Source organism: Eleutherodactylus coqui, chromosome 1, assembly GCF_035609145.1.
Source record: "Eleutherodactylus coqui strain aEleCoq1 chromosome 1, aEleCoq1.hap1, whole genome shotgun sequence".
Lineage (NCBI taxonomy): Eukaryota > Metazoa > Chordata > Amphibia > Anura > Eleutherodactylidae > Eleutherodactylus > Eleutherodactylus coqui.
The window spans coordinates 403,643,155-403,666,095 of NC_089837.1; the positions used below are offsets into that span (position 1 = coordinate 403,643,155).

General features: G+C 43.9%; 1 protein-coding gene across 1 annotated transcript in view; it reads left to right on the plus strand.

Annotated features, from left to right (window-relative positions):
- The first annotated feature begins 12,110 nt into the window (after positions 1 to 12,110).
- The window catches only part of ABCC4 (ATP binding cassette subfamily C member 4 (PEL blood group)), a 250,307-nt gene continuing 239,476 nt past the window's right edge, over positions 12,111 to 22,941 (plus strand). Inside the window, exon 1 of the mRNA XM_066580593.1 lies at positions 12,111 to 12,290. Coding sequence (XP_066436690.1) covers positions 12,217 to 12,290 — 74 coding nt within the window. The 5' untranslated portion in view covers positions 12,111 to 12,216. The remainder of the gene's footprint in view (positions 12,291 to 22,941) is intronic.

Consider the following 22,941-nt stretch of genomic DNA (forward strand, 5'->3'; position numbering starts at 1 on the left):
ATGGCTCATATTTAATGCACGATGTATATTACAAAGTGCATTAATATGGCCATACAGAAGTGTATAACCCCACTTGTTGCCGCGGGACAACCCCTTTAAGGCCTGTTTTGCTTTATTTTTGCTGAAATAAACCCAGGCGAAGCCTGGACTACGAACTTTATTCCTTGTGTCACTGTCTCTGGCTGTGGATGCCCACACTGCTACCTTATCCTGACGCTAATCCCTCACACTACATTAATGGAAAAATAAGAGTTCGGATTTTTTGAAAGTAGAGAGAAAAAAACAAATATGTTAAAAAAGCTGCATCCTCAAGGGGTTGTCTCATTTCTAGCTGTTTTAATGCAGGATAAAGGTACATTCATACAGAAAATCCACACCAAAATCCATACTGTCAGCATGTAAAAAGCGAGTCAAAATCTGCATCGCTGATGCCGATTTGCAGCTAATATCACCCATTCTAGATGGTGGAATCAACTGCGGATCCGCACTAAAATTTAAATATCTGCAACAACGGTGCTGATTTAATGTGGCTTTTAACTGCCTCTCCATTTGCGGTCATTGGTTTTATTACTGAGCCGTATTTGCCCAATAGAAAATAATACTAACGACTGCAAATGTGGAGGCAAAAGTGAAGAAAAATAGGTAATGCTGCAATTTTAAAACACTGTACTGAAACATACAGCCATGTGAATAGAAGCATAGATTTACATTAGTTTTGTATTATGGTCTGCAAAACCATACGCTCATCTGAAAGCAGTCGCTGATGACAGATGAGTGGATACCTGCTGCATACTTCCTTTCATAGGAATTTAGGAAAGTTTTGAAATGTCCTGTAAATATATGTTTTATTTATCTAAGTCCTTATTTATCCAAAACATTGATAACTATGATGTGGAATGTAGGATGTAGCTTGATTAATTTATCAGAACGGTAATGAAAAGCCTGATGTTAATACAGTACATTTTTTCACATATATGAAAGAGTTGGAGTCAAAGTTTTGGAAAATTGAGCAGTCGGAGGTTTATACCAAATTTGCCTGCAAGGCGCTAAATGCTTAGAATTTTTTCTGCCTCAGCATAAAACATAAATCTTTATGGTAAATAGTATAACATGAACTAACAGGCATATATGTGGTTTAAAAGCCCAAGGATGCTGGAAGTTCAAGTGTCCAAAGTTAATAGTTAGATTTTTAAGTATATTCATGTTTATAGTTAGTATCCTTAATTAGAGGTTCAAGTCTGCAGCACAGGAGTCACCTACATAATATATACTACAACTCTCAGCAGTCCCTGCAGTAAAAAAAATCAGTGCAGCCCCTCCGACATGTTTCACCACAGAAAGTAGCGTCCTCAGGTGAAAAGGGCTATATGTTGATTACACCGAACAAATAAATAGACATGACAAGGTACCCATAGTGTATAAACAGCCAATCAAAGTCCTTGATGGATGGCCCCCCATGTATCTATCTGAACATCACTGTAGCAAATAGTAATCATTGTCTGCTGATGGGCAGGTAAATGTGTTAATCATAGTGCTGTGATAGCAAGCGCCAGATATAGTTGGGTGTTCGCATCATAGTGCTATCACTGCGAGTGCCAACAGTAAACAGGCACTCACAGCCAGATAGTTGAGTCAACTTTCCCCGTTTAGTGTACATGCGCCCGGCATGTGTTCTGGCCCCTGCCCATTACTTCCAATGTTGAACTTAGAAAAAAAAAATCACTCAACTTTGAGTTAGGACTTGCGTGTAAGCACAATGTTAGGACTTAAGGGTGTATTATATAAACCAGGTACATGTATTCAACACAGTAAAGACGTTAAAAAGGAGCATACCCGCTAAAAGGTTTGTATCATACTTCTTACGTATCCCAAAATTAGGGCATTCGCATATAAGAAGTATAGGGGTTGTTACATTATATCCGATTCCTACAACATGGATCAATGTTCCCACCTAGGGTGATATAATATCCATAGTCCATATGGGTATATGGGAAGACTGAATATGAAAAGTCTTCATTAAGGCCATTCGAGCTCATACTTTGAAATCTATAAATCCACATGGTCTCCTCCTGTGAAAGGAGCCTATCCAGGTTGTTTCTACATGGTCTCAATTTTAGTTGAAATAATCCCCAGAATCTGAGGCAATTGCCATTACCACCATGGTGACTATTAACATGTGTTGCTACTGAAATAGTTGGATAAAGGTTTTCTAAAATCTTGACTTGTTTTTTCCGCATAATGTTTTGGGCATGTACACTGTGCCACGTTTATAATATCTATAGTTCTGCAGTTAATGCATTGTCTGATATAGTATTTCCTTCCGTATTTTAGGGTTGACAAAGAATCTGGCAATCACTATACAACTCAAGCAACTACCACATGGATAGCATTCTATAGACTCCTATAGGAGCCTATGGTAGCTGCCGGAGAAGGGAGGTGGGAGGGAGTTTAGCTCTGTGTCTGCTAAACTTTCCTCCTCCTCTCCAGCCCTTGCCAGCTGTTTGCAATGGGAGGGGGCAGGACGGGAGCTAGAGCCAAGCTCCCGCCCCCTCCCATAACTTACAAGGGGTGGAGAGGGGGCAGGAGATTAGCACAGTATCTCCTGCCTCCTCCCTTTGCCGAAAGCCGGCGAGGAGGCAGAAAGGGGGAGGCAGTTTAGCAGAGCTAAATTGTCTTCCGCAGCCAACGGTATCCCAGGCTCAGAGTATTCTCACCACACCCGGGCAGTCTGAACACGCGCACAAACGAGAGATTTGTTCGCACGTTCACGCAATTTTTGGTGACGCTGTGGGCATGACACGGCCGACCGAAAATCGCCTACGCCTGTGTGAATGAGCGCTACTGCTTCTGTTATTTGGATGGCTGTATACCAAAATATCTTTTAGGCTGCATTCAGACGAACGTATATTGCAAATAGTGCAGAGGGGCGGAAAGGAGGCAGAGGGGGGCGGGAGCTCAGTTCCTGCTTCTGGCTCTTCCATCCTCCCCCCCCCCCCTGCACACGAGGACAATGTATATCGGCTCGGCGTGAAAACCGAGCCGATATATGTTCGTGGGAATTCACCCTTTGATTGGGGCCTCTCCTGTATGTGACACTGGGGTTTGCTGAGATGACTAGCTACAGGTCAGGATCTGACTGTAGAATTGGACAATATTGTCTCATGATCCACAAGATCTGGTCAGAGTAACCAACATATGTTCTTATACATCTTACAATCTTGTTGGTATGCCTCTGTTTGTTGTGGTTGCTGAGCAGGGTTTCCGTGCTTTTTGCTTTAGCTTTATGGTAGGCTCTTCGCAGACAGCTGGATGGATAACTACTGTCTCTAAAAATTCTAAGAAGGTTATTACATTCATGTTCAAAAGTTTTATTACTAGAAAAGTTTTTTTAGCCCTTACATATTGTCCAGTTGGTATCCCCTTTCTAAGTGAGGGGGGTGCCAGCTATCCCAGGATAGAAGGCCATTAGTGGCTGTAAATTCCCTAAAGGTAGTAGTTTGTGGCATGCTCTCAGGGCAGATAGTGATAGAGTAGTTGAGGAAGTGTCACGACCAGTGCATGTGGACCCACTGTGCCAACTAACCAGTTTGGCTTTGGGCTAAACCTGAGGGCGTTATCCTGGCAGTTTCCCTGTATTCACCCTTTAAACCTTGTACAGGGATCTGGCCTTTTGCTATGGGGAACCGACCAAGTTGCTACCTTCTGGAGTAATCCCGGTGTAGCTGGTGGCTGACCCACGGGGTCGGAAACACTGGTGCAATGCACCACAAGATAGGCCAAAGCGCACAATCTGGATACGGATATTGGAGCTGGTGGTGTTCAAGCGAGATCCGAGACTCAAGTCTGAGGGTCGAGGCAAGCAGAGATCAAGCAAGTCCAGGTAACAATTCCAAGGGTCAGGTGTTAGGAAAATACTGAATGTATGATTATTTAGATTTTATTCAGCCATTTAATTACGATTTGGAATCTTTGAGTAAAATATACTGAGTAGGTGGCTAAACCAGTTCCATGTGCAAATCAGAGATGTCCTCTCTTTTGATGTGCAAATTCAATAGACTTGGACACAAGGGTGAAGTCAACATGATGGACATTTAAGATTAGATCTTGGTCTAGGAAGGTGTAATTAAAGGCTGATTTAGACTCAACGATTTTCGCTCAAAAATCGCTCAAAGCCATCTTTTGAGAGACAATCGTTGTGTCTAACTGCACTGACATTGTGCAGTTTTCATTAAGGAATCGCTGATCATTCTCTTTCAGCATACTGAAAGAGAACGATCAGCGTTATCAGGAGTTCAATCACAAAAAATGGCCGTTACTTACTAACTGAGGAGTGCATATAGATGCATCCTCCTCTCACTATGCAGGTAGCTGATGCATTTATCAGGAGTTCACAGCGAGATACAGCTGATACTATTGTTTCAGTTGTATCCCGCTCCCTGAACACAGGCAGGCTATGAAGAACACAGCGCTACAGCTGTGTTTTACATCCAACGCTCGGAGCGCTCAGTTGTATAACAGCCGGGCACTCCAAGCAGAGAACAGCTGGATGCAGAAGACAAGCAGCCCCGCTTGTCTTCTGCATACCCTGCTCGGAGCACAAAGTGATCGCTTAACGTTTAAGTGATCACCTTGCACTTAAAGGCACACAACGATTATCACTCAAAAGACATCTTTTGAGCGAGAATCGTTGCATCTAAACCAGGCTTAAGCTTGTATACAGACAACAGGGAGTCAATATTTATGACCATGTGCAACTGTTTGATATCCACTTCAAACAGGAATATGTTGTTAACTTTTTGTTTAGAAGGCTTTGGTATGCGGACATATGGTAACCTGTTGGAAAAAGGACTTAGCATGATATAAAAAGGTCCTATGTTCTCAAGTCAGAAGGATGAGAAGGCTTGGAAGCTCTGAATAGTATAGACGCTTCAAAGACAGAATGAGGATGTCATCTGTTGAACCCCTAGAAGTGAGGGGGACCTTTGGTGATGGTAATATGTGATCTGTAACTTTCTAGTTAATAATGTGTAGCTAATGTTGTAATGTAACTTGCTATCTTTATACTTTGTGATGTGACGTCTGCAACCTTTATGCTTTATATATAGCTATTATCATTTGTATATAGAGATTCTTTGTATATAGATCTAATAGTTTGCAAACATATGACAATTATTCACCACTATGCTTGATTATCATTTGGTTTGAATAAATTATTATTGTTAAACCTTCCATAGTGTCGTACTCTCTTTAAAGTGTAATCTGAACGTAAGTCTTGCTCCTTGCAGCAATACATCAGGGCAGGCAGAGTTCAAGCAAAATCCAAATAACAGGTCCGAGGTTTGGTGCATGGGAATCAGACACAGAATAGCTAAAATAGGGAGGTAATGGCAAATTACCCTGCAGCTGGGTGAGAGCACAGGGGTTAACTCCTGAGGTGCTGATGGAAAGCATGCAGCAGTGGGGAGGATTAACTCCTGCAGTGCTGATGGAAAGTAAAAGACTATTCACTCAGGAGGAACAGGGCGATGCCAGGAATAGATGGCTGTCCCGGGTATCTGGCCTAACAGGAAGTTGTTGTTTAACATGGTAATCAATTCTGTAAATAGAGTATTACTGCCATCTCATCAGATAAGTATGTCATCTATGAAGCATTTTCAGAAAAGATTGTGATTAGTGTAAACAATTTTTATTATTTTTTTGCGCCCCTGTAGGAGACTTGAACCATAAAAGCTCTTATTGCTATGAAAATGCAATGCAGTACCTCCGTACTGCAATGCATTATCGCTCACAATAGCGATTACAGACCATAGCAAGCCTAGACACTAGCGCACAGTGTCCAGTTGCCGATTATGTCACAAGAGGAACCATTTACATGCACTCTTTACGTATATTGATCATAGAATATAAGGTGTTAAGAGCGGGGATCAGTGTTCTTCTCAATCCCTGTTGTTGCAGTGGGAGCCGGTGCCATCTACAGGATGTAAGTTTACATTTTGTTGCGTGCCAGGATGTAAACGTAGGCCCTGCTGTGTTAAGGGCTTGCTTTTCATTTGGTGTTAAATGAGAGTGCACATATTGTTTCCTGGGTTTCGGTATATCATTACATGCCATTCTTGTAAATGTGCCAATGCTTGCGTACTGCGAAAATGTGGGGGTTGTGATCGATCTTGGTTTTGGTGTGGTGAATGGACCTGTATCTTTAACACCACCATATTTGTTTTCCTCTATGAGGTCCCCCAGAATATTTAAAGCTTCCATATCACTAAGAGTTTCTCTCACTGGATCCCTTGATTTGGAGATATAGTATTTATGCAAAGCTAATTTTTGGGCAAATAGACATCCTTCGTCCAGTCGAAGTGACTGAAAGATGGCGTTGGTGTGAATGACAGGCCTCTCTTAAGAAATGACATTTGGGTATCTTTTAAGGTTATCAACAATAGGTTCGTAATTTGCATTTCCTTCTTAAATCTTGCTGGGTTACCAGTATTTACTTCTGATTCCGAGATATCTTTGCTTGGTCGTGAAGTTGTATTCAGCTCTGACCTAAAAAAATTGGTACTGTTATTGTAAGGGTGCGTTTACACCAAACCAAATATTTGAATGAGCAAACAATGTCAGAGTTCACTGTTTATACAGCAGATACATCGTTGGCGCGTTCAAACAAGAAATCACTCAATCGTTCACATTCCCTGTATAAGTTAAGGAGAATGACTGAATGAGCGCTGGTTACACTGAACGATTAGTTAACGAGCCAACGATGATTTTATTGCCTGCATGAAATGAGCGACGATCGAAAAGTGGACGATTATTATTCGATCGCTGGCATGCGTTTAGCTTGAACGATTATCGTTCACTTTCACTTGTTTAAACGATTTTTGGAACAATAGTCATTCCGTCTAAGGTCTCAGTAAGACGGGAGTTTTTATGTGCGCATGTTATTTGCGTTTGTGATCCTCATCTATATAGAACCTATGTTTTTCAATAGCAGTGGTCACATGTCCGATTTTCACATGCACATAAAATTCGCACCTACAAAAGACAAAACACATGGCTGGCCATGGACATGGTCACACAGTTTTTTTACGTGCGCAGTACGATCTTTTTTTACGTGCAACTAAACACATGTAAAAAACGTCCGTCTGACTGAGCCCTCAAAGGGACTTAAGCGGAGTATTTACAACTGTCGGAGGAGGTATACTCTGAGTAGCAGAAGTTGCAGCATTGATAATGCCGAAGCCCATATTCAAAGACATGGATGTATTTATTCTGGGTGCCCAACCCTGGAGGGCTGTCATATTTACTAGTGCCAATGGAATAGAAAATGAGGAATGCCCATACGGATTGGAGGAGGAAAGCGAGGATGCATTTGCCACTGTGGGACCACATGCCATTAAATAACTAGTGGCCAATTTTGGAGCACCAAATTGTGTGTGGGCAGTTTTTGTAAAGTAGGGTGTCCTAAATTTTTAGGTTTATCATTTTTTTTATTTTTCCTCTGCACAAACTGTGCAGAAGTTTTGTTTTTTTTAGGCCTCATGTCCACGGGGAAAATCAGATCCGCTGCTGATTTGTAACGCGGATTTGGGCTGCGGATGCAGTGTAATTGTCTTTTATTTTTCATGCGGGAGATCAATTGAGCTATGTGCTCTATGAGCTCCCGCACGCGTGATCCGCACTGAAATGGAGCATGTCCATTTTTTTTCATGCTCCAGAAATTTTTTAATTACCATCCGCGGGTATTTATCTACCCGCGGGTGGCCAATGCATTCCAATGGGGCGCGGATCCGTGTGCAGGAAAAACGCTGCGGATTTTAATTCTTATTTTCCCCGTGGACATGAGGCCTTATACTCGTTTTTATTGACTTTTCCATAAGACCATAGCATACAACAAAAATTATCCCAACAACGTCATACCATACATTTGAAATACATGTGTACATATAACCCGTGACTTAAGTATAATGACAAACGTTCACAAATAATTTCAGGTTTCCAAAGCATGTTCATGTAGTATCATGTCTGCTCATTACTAATATAATAATTCATATTAAGAACCCGATGCTTATTATTACCAAGATGAGATGTTAAAGTAGAAGTAACATATTTTACATACAATATTTTCTAAAAAGATGTATTGTACTGTATATATCACTTATTGTTCATGTGTGTATATATATATATGTTAACAGATATAACTTAGCAACTTTTAAACCCCCACCTCCCTCCTAAGAAAAAAAACTTCTAAATAAATGAATAAAGGTGGAAACTATTGGCTTGTCAACATGTGTCCTCCCTTGGTTTTCCGTTTACTATTTTAGGACTATTTTGAATTAAGATCCAAAGTTTAATTAGCCGTTGGATAAAACTTTTCCTGTGCTGTCAAGAAGTATCCTTTTCTGTTATTTTTAATTTCCCCCACTGATTCGTGTCATCTTGGATATAATACCAGGTTGTGTTGACAAACGGGCGCATGCATTCAATGATCTTGTTTAAGTCAAAAATCCTTTCTATAAAAACCGGCCATTTTTAAAAAGAACTTTGAGGCTTGGATTTCTGCGCTTTTTTCTAATTCCAGTCATTCCATTCTCAGAAGATATTTTATTTGCTGTGTCATATCTGATAGTGTCAAGTATTTGGCTTGTAGCCAGTTTGTCAGCAAACACCTTTTGCTTATTAGAAGAATAATATGTATCATACCAGCCCTTCACAGAATAGGCTCTTTAAAAGTATTAGTATTCTTTATTGACTCAATAGTAGGAGTGCATTGGGGTTTAGTTGCTGTCAACAAATGGGCATCCCTAAAGACTCTACGTGTTTCACCACCAATATGGTGGATGTGTAGGAGGTATGGGTGCGTAGCTCATAGCCGACTAAACTGATGTGTGGTCATGATCTGAGTTGCCGTATGTTATAGCATTATGAGTACGGTGGAAGCGGTACAATCACCCATTCAGAAGGTAGGTCTCAAACCAACACTCAACAGTGATTCACTGCCCATACCCTAATACGGGAATCTTGGTTGGGTCACTGGGGTGGTAGGGTGTTAGGAAGGGGTTTAATTGGCAGAGATAGCCTAATTAGCATCAATGATCATTACTGCCTACAAATAATAGAAATCCACCCTTATGTGCATTTCACATAGGAGAAGTTGTTCCCCACACCTCAGTAGAGACCTATCAAGTGAAAACAAAAAAAATCCAGGCCAGAGGCGCAGCTGCTTTTTTTGTTGCATACGGCAAAAAGTGAGACGCAGATAGCTCATATATTTCACACATCTACCTGAACACTGTATCTAGGTTCCTCCTGGTGGAGAAAGTGTTGAACCATCACAATACCTCTGCTACGCCACAATTCAAATATTTTATTGTCTTTCCCCCCCTTGAAATCCGGATGTCCCCATAGATCCAAAGGTTTTGACAGTTTGAAGGAAAGTCCATAGGTTTTACAAGTTATTTTCCAAGCAGTAATAGTATCCCTTGCCATAGGGGAGTGTTTAACCCCTGGTGGGAGGTTAGAGAATCCTATGTAACGGAGGGCATTTGGGCTCCAGGGATATAGCATTTCCATTTCTAGTTCATAGTTTAAAAAAATAATTGGACCTGCAGCGAATCCAACGAATGGCGCATAAGGCTGACTACATTATATGCACATATGTTAGAAAAATTGAGCTCCCCCCTATTTTTGGTAAGCATAAGTTTTTTAAAGCAATACGTGGGCGTTTTTGTGACCATATAAACATGGAAAATGTGGTATAAAATTTCCCCAAATCCTTCCGTTTAAATAAGACTGGGATAGTTTGTAGGGGGTAAAGAAGCTTCGGGAAGCTAATCATCTTGATCAATTGGCATCAACTCAAAAATGATACTGGAAGGTTATTCCATCTATCAAGTTCAATTTTGTGAATTATTGGGGGATAGTTTAACCCATATAGACTTTCGGGAACCCTGCCTACGTTTATCCCTCGGTATTTAATAGAAGTCTTTACTGCAGTGATCTTTTTAACCCCTTCCCGGTATATGACGTACATATACATCATGCAGGGGCAGGGTATGTATGAAGAGGGATCACGGGGCAACCTTTCCCCATACAGTGCGGGCGGCAGCTGTTTATTACAGCTGACACCCACGGGAAATAGCTGCAATCGGCCACACGGCCATGAACCCTTTAAATGCCGCTGCCAGCATTTTAATCCCCCGAACATCCATAGCGGGGTGGCTTGATAGACTGCCTGTCAAATCGCAGTATGATGTAATGTTAGAGCATTACATCATACTGCAGGAGTGATCAAAGCATCGCTAGTTATGGTCCCCTAGGGGGACTAAGAAAAAAAAAGTAAAAGATCAATGACGTTTTTTTACAATGAATAAAAAAGTAATAAACGTTTAAATCCCCCTCCTTTTACCATAACTATAATTTAAAAAATCTAAATCGTAAAACAAAAATACATATTTGGTATCGCCACGTCCGTAAAAGTCCGATCTAACAAAGTAGCGCATTATTTACCACGCACGGTGAACGTCGTCTGGAAAAAAAAAAAGAACATCAGAAATGCACAGAAGTGCTGGCGTCCTTGTCGCCATGGCGCCGACTAACGCGGTCTTCTCCTTCCTTTAGAAGCGCTTGCGCTGTGCGGTCTTCTGCTTTGTTCAATGGAGCCGCTTGCGCCGCCGAGGTCTTCTGCGCATGCGCAGACCAGCTCTCCGGCGCGAGCACGCCGGAGCGGCTCCATTGAACAAAGCAGAAGACCGCACAGCGCAAGCGCTTCTAAAGGAAGGAGAAGACCGCGTTAGTCGGCGCCATGGAGACGAGGACGCCAGCACCGGAGGAGGTAAGTGTATAACTTCTGTATGGCTCATATTTAATGAACGATGTTATGGCCATACAGAAGTGTATAAACCCACTTGCTGCCGCGGGACAACCCCTTTAAATTTTTTTAAAAGTTTTTCAGTACATTATATGGTACATTAAATAGAACACTTGAAAAATACAACTCGTCCCGCAAAAAACAAGCCCTCATACAGCGACGTCAATGGATAAATAAAGGAGTTATGATTATTTAAAAGGGGGCGGAGCCGCAGACGAATCTCCATCAGCCTGATAGGCTGACTGCGGAGAACCGCGGCAATTCGCAGCATGCTGCGAATTGCAGGCCGCGAGCGGAGATTCGCATTGATTCTCCGCTCATGGACACGGGGCCAGCGCTTTCCATAGCAACGAAATCATGTCTGTGGACAGGGGGCCTATCTCACTTGCGAACCCCAATGTTTCTGCGTCCTCTGCTCCAGTGTTTGCTTACCGGCTCCACCGCCCTGTTTATTGATGCCCGCTACAGACCAGCGCGCTGGCCTAACCGTGGGGCTCCTCACCCCAATTACAGTCACTCACAAGGGCGAGAAAACGTGCATGAAAATACAGCCCATTATTTGCAATCAGTTTAGTTATTTTCTTTCGCAACGAGTTGGTAAAGCAGCTGCACGCTCTATTTCTGTGTCGCGCATGCAGATATGCGGTCTCGCCAGCACGACACAGGCGTAGGGTCCGTGGGCTGTGCAATGCGACCCGCTCGTGTGAACGCATAGCTGCGATACCCAGAGGTCGGGTGAGGACAGCTGCAAGCAGGCTGTGACACTGGTCCCTATTACAGATGCATATGCGCGGCAGGGAGCTGCTGACTGCAGGGCTGCTGCTGGGACACTGGTCCCTATTACAGATGCACATGTGCGGCAGGGAGCTGCTGACCCCAGGGCTGCTGCTGGGACACTGGTCCCTATTACAGATGCACATGTGCGGCAGGGAGCTGCTGGGACACTGGTCTGTACTGCTGATGCATACATGCGGCAGGGAGCTGCCGACCCCGGGGCAGCTGCTGGGAAAATAAGGTGAGCAGGCTCCCGGCTTAGGAGGACGAGAGCGCCCCACACATCCCCCAGCAGCCGCCAGCATGACCGAGCCGCACACTACACGAGGAGCTGCTCCCCGCTCATGTGTTGCCGCCTCCTTCTTATTGGCTGATTCCGGCGAGCCGTGTGCCACTCACAGCCCTCCGTCCAATGGGAGACCGCAGAGGAAGCGGTGGGCGGAGCCAGTGCGGCTGGCAGTGAGTGCAGCCGGAGTAGGTTGCAGTGTAGTTCCAGTGCCCTCTGCGTGGTCCTCCAGCTGGGGGGTCCTGATGAGGACGCGGACAGTGGAGACTGCGGGCACGAGGCGGTGCTGAGCATGGAGCACACACACAAGGAGGGCAAAGCCAACCCGCTGCAGACTGCCAACTTCTGCTCCAAGCTCTTCTTCTGGTAAGCGGCTCTATGTATCCAGGTGTGTGCCAACTGCAGAGAGGCAACACGTGCGGAGTGACGAGGAGCAGCTGCAGGGCACGAATAGGGCATGTCAGTTACTGTGCCAGCGTGCCCGCAGCTCCACCCCATGTTACCTGAGCTGGCAGATTAGCTGCAGCAACCCAATGCCACCAGACGGCTGCATGCCAATCACAGGGTGATCTCCCCCGACTGCTCGTAGACTGGAATGGGCACGAGAGAAGACTTTGTATTGTCACCACCAGCCAGTATGGTGGCACAGTGTTGACATGTCAGGGCACTTTTTTGGTAATGGGGCAAAGCTTTAACAGTGGGCACAGTTAGCATCTCCAGGTGACTGGGCATCGGGGATGTGCCAGCCCATCTTCTGGGTACTGCCCGCTGCTAGCCATGCTGATCTCTGCAGTAATTACCCACTGCAGAAATAGATATCAAATCCCGACTGTCGGTTTAAAGGGCTTCTGCGGGGTTTTAAAAACTGTGCCAGCTAAAAATGGTGTAAAATGAAGAAAAAAAAGTAATATATTCACCTCGTCCAGCGCTGGAGCCCCCGCTCCCACCGCCCAGAGGAGGCCAAAGGGCAGTCCTGTGCTTTACGGCTGCTGCACACGGACGTATCTGCACGCGCAATACGCAGGGAATAGAATTAATTTCAGCGGCTGCATTCTCATTTCTATGATTTGCGTGCATGAAAAAAGAAACCGCAGCATGCTCTATTTTCGTGCGCCCATAGAAGTCTATGAGAAGTGCACAAATGCACACTTAATACGTGCGCAAATAGCCAGCGCTGCGCAATTTTGTTAGGAAAAACCAAACGTGGCACTCATTAGGCTAAATAGTCTTTTAAATCGGGGCGTGGTAATGTCCCTGCCCTGTGTGCGCCACATATACAGTAAATACATAACCCACGCAGATGCACCTTGTTCATATCGCTTCTACGTTACACTGAAGCGTGCGCAATTGCGTGTACATCCGTGCGAAGGGGCCCTCGCATTGTGCACAAAGCAGTTCTGGCAGTCAGCTTTAGCTGTGATTCTTCCATAGCCTGTGATTGGATGAGCAGTCACATGCGTGTGTCACGTGACCGCGCCGCTGATAGCATACTAGAATGTATCCTTTTTACTGTAAAGCTTCTTCAGGAATCTATCGGATGTTGCGGGTTACAAGCAGCAGGTGGTAGGGCTCCATGGGGAGCTGCCGGAGGAAGCAGACATTTTTTTCTTTATTTTACACCATTTTTTTAGGTCCTGGACAACCCCTTTAGGCCAACTGCCCACGGCCGGGTCGGATTCCGACTGCGAGATCTCACAGCGGAATCAGACCCTGTGCCCCGGCGATGACATCTACCTAGCTGTAAGTTGTCGTCTTCCCTGTGCTCCGCACATGCCCAGCGCAGAGAATGACGTGCCGATGATGACGCGGATTTGCTGCAACTTGCCGTGGGACGGCTTCCGTTGACTGCAGTAGACGCCATCCATGTGCGAGGCTCGCACTAGAAAAGAACTTGCTGCGATTCTCTGCCGTGAGCAGAAAATCACAGTTGATTTCTGCTCGTGGGCATGGAAAAGTGTTTTGCATCGCACGTTTATGGGTGGCATTTGCTGCGGGATCTGGAGGTGAACGCTCGCAGTGCAGATACGCCCGTGTGCATTGGACCTTAACCAGAGTCTTCATAGTCTGCAGGATAGTGATTGTTTCCTGCGACGTCGTGTGGTTGCTGCTGTATTTGGGACCAACAAGATGGCATAAAAACCGTCATATAGTAGAGTGCTGGAAAGGAAATCCCGACCCGCTCACAGACTACTTCAGGCTGGATTCATACATACAAGCGCTATATCAGTCCGAGGAACTCCGATCAATATTACACGGGTAAACCTGCAATTGCTATACGTTTTGTGAGAAAACCGCATCTTCACACGCATTTTATCACGTGGTTCCAATAGGGAAACTTAAAAATGAAATCGCACTGACATGAAAATCGCAGCGACGCGTAAATGTGATGCAGTTTTTTTTCATTGTTCCTATAGAAAATAAGGGGCGATATTGCCCCAAAAATATCACATGCTGTGATTTTTCTATCTCGAAGCGTCGCTAGGAGAGACAAATATGTCGCACCTGTAAATACACCTATTGCAAATAATGGATTGTATTTCCATGTGAGCTTTGTGTGTCTCGCCACGACCAATAACGCAGCAGGGGATTAGCAGAATGTGACAGGGGCTATTTTTGCAGGTAACTAGTCTATGGAATAATTTTGAAATTTCCAGTATCAAAAAATTAACCACTTCACGACTATACAAAGTAAATTTATGTCGCTGCTGCCTGGGTTCTGTGCAGCAGCGATGTAAATTTAAGTTCTGCTGTCAGCGGGTGATCGCAGCCCTTCCACAGCAGATAAAACACCTAAACAGACTATTACTAACAGCCTGTGATACAGGTGCTGTCATCGGGACCTGATTGGTTCAGGTCCTGATGGCGTAATTAGTGATCGCTAATCACAGGACTGGCCAGGAAAGCAACAACCATGTCCCAGCACGACTGCATCTGTCTCCTTCTCTCTCCACGCTCTTCTGTCAATGTGAGATTGGAGGAGAGATAAAGAGATACGGTGTAACGCTACCTTTATACAAGGCGACTAGCACTCATACATCGGAGTGTACGAACGACAGTTGCTGTTTCTAGCGGTTATTCAGATGCTAATCATCCTGTGTAATGGTACCTTAAAATACCATAGTGACTTGAAATAAACCCTTTCCACACATTTACCCCAAATTAGCCTCTTCTATTACAATCACCTATACTATATTGTTATTATAGCGGATTGTATAGTGTAGGGCCTATTTTTATTAATTTATGCGGAAAAAAACAAAAACACATTTTTAAGGGTGCGTTCACACATAGCAAGTTTCGTGCTGATCGGCACCAAAATCTGTGTTAAAATTCACAGTATTTGTGTTGATTTTGAAAAGGTTTTTAGCGTAGATCGACAACTGATTTCACCCTTTCCAATGTAGGGGTGACGTCTGCACCAGTGGGGTAATGCAGAACCGGACACAGATTGGGGTGCAGATTATACACAGTGGGAAATCTGCGCCAGTTTCGCTATGTGTGAACGTACCCTTACATTAATTTATTACATCAATTAATTTAATCCTAAATACATTGTATCTAAATGAAAATGTAACACAATATACAGCAGAAGTGCAAAAAATGTTAAATTACTAAGGCCGCTGAACATGTGCGTTCAGATAAACCCCGCTCGAAACTGCGGCATTAAATTGTGATTTGGAGCGGCGTTTTTTAACACGTTTGACAGTGCTTTTTAATGTACTCCATCATTATGATAGGTGATGAGGGATGTTAAAAAGCGCTAAAACGCGCAAATTGCTGTAAAAAGTTGCAAGCGTAAGAGCGGCCTAAGGCCTCTTTCATACCGGCGGCAGTGATATTGCTGCTACAAAACTGTGGCGATATCGCAGCTGTGTTCCTCTGGTTAAGCCCTTGCCCTAAAAAAAGCCTTAGCTGCATTCCCTGAAAAAAAAAGGTATACTTACCTGGCTTGGACCGGGTATACATACATACTTTACCAGGCTTGGACCGGGTCCTCCTGCTGCTGTCCGGAGCTCCGCGGTGAATCCTTCAGTCCTCGTTCACCCACAGGACATCACTTCCTGGTCGCGGGACTCTGATTAATTCATCTAGCGCTGCTCAGCCTATCAATGCAGCGCACAGAGAAACAATGCAATGGGTGGACTAAGGTTGCTAGGTAAGTACTCCTTTTTTTTTTCAAAGAATGCAGCTAGGGCTTATTTTAGGTGTAGGAAGATGTATCACATCACACGAAAATCGCTGGTTTGAGAGATGCAATGTGATAAACAAGGAGGCTCCATAGGGCGAAAAAAAAGTGTCGCTCAAATATAGAGCATACCGCAAATTTTGTTTCTCGCAACGTAGCATCAGAGAAAACATCACGAAAGTGAAGGAACCCATTGGGAAGCTTGGGCTTCACCTACATGTCAGAAAATCGTGAGATATTGTCCCCCGTGTAAAAGCAGCCTAAGACTGGGTTCACACAGGGTGGATTTGCTGCGGGAATTCCGTCCGGAATTTCGCTGCGGCACATCCGCCTGCGGCCGCTAATCCCGGGATTAGCCAGCCATGTGGACGAGATTTGTCGAAAATCTCATCCACATGGGATGGCTAATCCGCCGCGGTAAAGCCGGCAGAAGCCGGTGCTGCGGCACGGATTCCTCGGCTGCAGCATGTCAATTTTTCTTTCCGTTGCAGCTGCGCTCTTTTCCGTTGCGGCCGAAGCTCCCATAAAAGTATGCGGCCAAGCTGCTCTAAAACCCACGGCTAAGTGCCGCGGGTTTGGAAGCAAGGCTTTCCCAGCGGAAATCTCACGTTTTTTCGCTACGGCCAAACCGTGAGATTTCCGACGGGATTTCACCCTGTGGGAACCCACCCTTAGCCTCCTTAATTGCTAAGAAACATGCAAAGTTTTTCAACTGTGCTTCCAAAATGAAGCAAACAAGGGAAAATATATATAGCTGATTAAAAAGGAGTATAGCATGTAGGTACGGTACATATTTGTCCTAGGTGGTTCTGGTACATTATGTCTCCACCAGACTAATGGGTGGAGAGACGATTTGGCAGTCCTGAGTTGAAGGACACACCTCCAGCGGCTGATTGGCTGCTGCAGACGTGCGCTTTTGAGCTTGACCTCCTGCCTCATCCTCCTGGCCCCATACACATGCTGCTGGAAGCGGGGCCGGCCCTGAAGCTGCGGCTGCTGCTGATCGGCCAGCTATGACAGCCGGGAGGAGAGTGACAGCGTTCCCCTCTGCAGCGGCCGCAGGGGGAACCATAGCGGAGTACAGCGATTTTCCGCTTGTGTACATCGGGCTGTGCTTTCCATAGTTATCCTATGGAAAGCGTGCACTGCATTACCCACGGGTAACGCAGTGAAATATCATTTTGAACCCGGCCATATTGAATTCGGCTCAAGTTTTCAGATGAGAAGGTGGTTATTTGATATATAACTCTTGGCTAGAATTTACTCAGAAACGCACTGGAAGTGTCACTTTTGCCCTATCTTTACATGTTTAGGAATTAATTAAGGCCAAAGTTCCACAACGTGCTTTACATGGAGTGTTCAAAGTCTCCATCGTTCTGCCGGATGCACATGGTTAAACGATTAATCCAGTATTCTTGAACGTGATGAAGAACTGCCGGTGATGTTTCTTCACAGCACTGTAGGATTCACTGCTTCAGGTGAACCATATTGTGTATTATTCCGCATACACAAGAAACTTTAACTGGCCCTAGAGATAAAAGCCCTAGACGGCCATTTGACTGGACCTCCATGCCCAATCCACTGCCCAGGCAATGGCACATCCAGCCATCTGTGTACAGCCACAGCAAAGTGCGGAGGTACGCCATTCTGTTGCAGATGATGTGACAACTCACTGCTTCCATTGAGCACTAATGGGAATATGGTATCTTGTAATATCTGGAGGTGCTTCTTATTGCTAAGTGATTCTTCAATGAAAAAGGCCCCGGATGCCCAACTCAATTCACCAAATGTGTCCTTGCTTAATTCCTAAACAACTGAAGATAGGGCAAAACTGATGCTTCCAGTGTTTCTCATTAAATCCTAGCCACGATTGATATATCACATCACTCTCTTCTCATTTGAAAAACCGGAGCTGAATTCAATATCCCAGGGTTCAAAATGACTGCTTAAAACGTCTCCTCCACCAAAAAATGCCGCCTCCCTATCCATTAATACTTTCACACATTGGAGGTCAGTTTTCTCGTTATTACACCAGTTAGGGGGGGGTCTCACACAAGCGGATTTGAATTGCAGACTCGGCAATCGCTGTCCACAAGGACGATACGTGGGCATTGAAAAACATTGATTTTCGAAGTTTCGCTCACACTTGCGGGTAGAAAACGTGGATTTTGTGAGCGGAATAAAAATCACAGCATGCTCTATTTTACTGCAGATTCTGTATATAAGCTCCATTGATCTCTATGGATGCCATCGATCTGCAGTGCAAACACAATTAACATTGCGTATGGGCATGGGTTCGTATGATAGAGAGGGGAGAGCTCTCACCGTGGTAGCACAAGACAATGTCGCCTGAGTGATATTGGGCTACTTTCTGATGTCATTCCCTCTTGTGATCTTTCTTCTGCACGGACGGTATGTTGTCTATACGTGTACAGCCGTGTGGAAAACCGCACGCATACGCGATCATATGCAATTAGTTTCCGCGATCATCTGCTGGTCTTCCAACCCGCTCGTATGAGCCCGGCCTTAAAGTTGTGTCACGTTTTCAGCAGCGCTGAAACCACTGTCCACTCTTTTAAATGGTCGTCGCACAGCTGAAAACTGCCAATGATAGAACATGCAGCCTTGTCAAAGCGCAGCGTTTTGACACTTGTGTGAACAGCCCCATTGAAATGAATGGGAGCGCTGTAAGGCTAAACGCTGTACAAAAACATCTGTGTGAGGGAGGCCTAACGTGTGTCTGAGAAGCCCCATTGAAATCAATGGTAGTGATTGACAGCGTTTAGCACTGCACCTAAAACGCAGCGTTAGGGCTTTTACCTACTAGCGTTGTTTTTTTTTTTTTCGCTGCGTTTTTTTTCCAAATGTCAATGGGACTTTCTAATGTTAAAATTGCATCGCACAAAAATCTCAAGTTTGCGATTTTGGTGCGATGCGATTTTAACATTAGAAAGTTCTATTGACATTTGGGGGAAAAAAACGCAGAGAAATCGCAGCGAAAAAAACCCGCTAGTGTGGAGAAAATGTGAGAGGGGCCTAAGGGACCTTCCTTTCTACCAGTTGTACCATATAACAGCTGATTGTGGTTCGGCACCTCTCTGGTAACTGTTCTGCCCCGTGTGGACCTGGAATGACAGTATTGTGCTTGTGTGGGGTGGAACCTCGCAGGGAAGCCAGCATTTCCGTGGCCATGACACAACGGATCGTTCTGCTGAGAAAGTAACATGAAACTCCCTTCACAAAGTTGCTTTTTAGGCAGTTACATAAACCGATCTCTGTAGTTTGTGTTGTGAAGAAATTCTTTGCCATGCTATTGGGTAAAGGACACAAAGAGGAACGTCCGCTGACTCTGTTGCAACTTTTTCTTCTTATATACAAAGGGGATGATTAGAGAATTGTTCGCTGCAAAAAAGAGAGCCGCGCTGTCCTTACCGAGTTCAGGCCGAGGTTATTCGGAGCCTTTAGGACCAGTAACTATTGTTAGCTGTTACAAATACAACTTTTTGTATTCTGGGCTATCGGTTTGTTTTTTGTAGGTTTGTAGTTTGAAAAGGTAGTAAAAATATGCTTTTCTAACATAAAAACATAAAAGATTGATGGCAGAAAAAAAAGGTCCATTTAAGCTGCCCTAATATTATTTCCTGTTTATTTTCCTCCTAGGATCGCTATGTTTATCCAAGGCATACTTAACCCTTTCCAGATCTGAGATTTGTTTTGCCTCTCATTTTCATTTTTTCGTTCCCTGTCTTCTCTGAGCCCTAACTTTTAATTTTTACAGAAAAATAGCCGTATAAAGACGTGTTTTTTTTATTGCACTATATAATATATTGAAAAACCTTAAAAACTTTTAAGTGACATTAAATGGAAAAACACAATTGCACCATTTTTTTCTGGCTTCTGTTTTTACTGCCTTCAATGTGATATAAAAATGACTTTTATTTTATTATGTGGTTTAATATGATTATTCCGGTTAAACCAAAGATATACAATTTTGTGTTTTACTACTTTTAAAAAATATAAAAACTTTTTTTTAAAATTGCTATTTGTTGCTATATTGTGAGAGTATTAACTTTTACATATATGTCAATATCAATTGTTTTACTTTGTTTTTGTTTAGATTTTTTTTTGGGGGGGGGGGAAGAATTGTAAAAAGTTTTTTATTTTTTTTTTTTTAACTTTTGGTCTTAACTTTAAAAAAAAAAATTTGATTCCTTGTACAGTTTACTACAATACTTCTTTATTTGGTTTCACTCTGGAGACTGCTTCATACCCCCACTTGACTGCATGAGGTATATTTAGATGATGCGGTGAGGAAAGGGTTAAATCCAATTTTTGTTGATTTTTCCAACCACATCTGCTAGACGTTTATTCCAAGCGATAACTAATCTATCAGTAAAATAATATATCCTGACATTGCTTTTGATCTTCTCTCTAACTAATCTCATGTTTTTCCCCCCTTGTTCTAGTGTTTAGTTTCCTCATAAAAACATTTCCCTCCTGAACTTTGTTTATACCTTTAACATATTTAAAGGTAACGATCATGTCCCCCCTCTCCCTTCTTTCCCAAGGCTATACAGATTTAGGTCTCATTCACACGGGTGTATGAGTATAGAGTTGTACTCATCGCAGCCACTATGCTCTGCTGGCAGAGATCGCGTAGGGACTGCGATAGGCACTGACGTCACGGACATGTGCAGTGTGACTTATTTTTTTTTCTTTTAAATCCCCTGCTCTGTGCAGAATGGGGCTCTATATGAGACGCTGTCTTTTCGCAGGCTTTACGAAGGGGCACCATTTCAAAATGCAGCCTTTCATGGCTCCCTATTAAATGCAGAGAAGTAGAGCACTTCAATTGCTTCCATTCACCGTGTGTTGCACAGGAAAATATGCGTACATAATATGTGGTGACAATACACCTGTATGAATGAGCCCTAAGTTCCTTAAGTCTTCCTGATTAGTTTTGTTCCTGAGACCTTCCACCATTTTTGTAGCCCTGTAATTCGTTTGATTATATCAATGTCTTTCTGTAGGTGAGACCTCCGGAACTGAACACAAAATTCCAGATGTGATCTCAATAGCACTTTAGTGCATTTTTCTGGTAATACTACAGTGTTACTCCAAGGGTGGTTTCACACACAGAATCATTTGGAAAAATGTCATTTTCAGTGCTATTCTTCCAGGCATTTTTTAAAGCAAAAACGCTATGCCAGATGCTAGTTGTAGGGCAGTTGTTGTTATTGTTACCCGTTTAGTTGTTCACAACCCTCGGCGACCCTAAAGGCGAGCTCCCTCCATGTTTTTTGGTTTTGCACTGCTTCTTTCATTTGTGTGATATCCATGCCAGTATCAGGTCTGACAGTACCAGACATCGTGTCCTTTGGCAGGGTCTTCTTCTGCCACTGATCTATCCAAGTATTACATGGCCAAAATCCGTGAGCCTGAGCCGGGTCATCTTGTCCTCCAGTGATATATCGGGTCTTATAGGTTACTTTCTGTTACTCTCGCCATCCAGGGTATACAAAGCAGCTTTCGCCAGTACTACAGCTCAAACGCATCAATCCTCATTCTATCCGCTGTTTTCGCAGTCCAGCTTTCACATCCATACATGACTATGGGGAAATCGGTGGTCTGCGCTATCCTGTGTTAGACTGCTATACCGATATAGGACAATAGGAATACATACGTAAACAGTGCTTTTTTTTTTTTCACTTGTGTGAAAAAAACTGACCGGTGAAGTGTACCACATTGATTATCTTGTAGTATTGATACCCATCAAGTGGTGGGATGTTGGGTGCTAGAAGCAGGAAAGACTGGACTATCATAAGGATCTGAGCGACTTTGTCAGGTGACACATTGGGATGATAAACAGTTCGTCTGAGCATCTCCAAAATGGCGAATGTGGTGGGATGTTCGTGATATGTATTGGTTAGTACCTACCAAAATTGGTCCAAAGGTGGGCAATCGTTGAACAAGGGCACCCAAGGCTCATTGAACTGCATTGAGTGTAAAGTCTAACCCGTCTACAGAAACCCAAATTGGTGAAAAGATTAATGCCATCTGTGAGAGAAAGGTGTCAGAACGTACGGTGCATCGAAGCCGCAGTCTGGTCAGAATCCCATGGTGACCGCTGCTTTCTCCAAAAGCGCCAGCAATGGGCATGTGAACACTATAACTACACCATGCAGCAATGGAGAAAGATGGCCCAATCTGATGACTCGTGTTTTCTTTTACATGTGGGCAGCCTGGTGCGAATGTGTCTCTTGCCTGAAGATAAGATGGTGCCAAGATGGTCTACAGGAAGAAGGCAAGCTGGCAGAGGCAGTGTGATGCTCTGATGAATGTTCTACTCAGAAACCCTAAAGGGAATCTGTTTCTGAGATCCGCCTAAGGCAGTGAGAGGCATACTGATTTACAGCTTTGAATATGTCTGTCCTGTATCTCTGTTAAGTAGTTTGATGGCAATTTACATTTTATCAGTAGTAGCGCTCACAGAGGACTACAGGAAGTAGTCTTTTATATTCATGAGCTGCATGCTAGCCCAATCCACCACATATCCAGCCACTGATTGACAGCTGTCTCCCTATTATTGTGCATAGAAACAGCTGTCAATCATGAACTGTGGGGCGGGGGTGGCTAGCTGCAGCTCTTGGATATCCAAAACTACTTCTCGTAGTCCTCTGTGTGTGCTGCTACTGATAAACTGTAGGTTTCTGATTAACTGCTTCAGAGATATATAAGGCAGACATGTCATGCATGTCACTACCTTATGCTACTCTCGGAGACTGCATTCAGTCCTGGCATTCATGTAGGTGTTACTTTGACACGTACCACCTA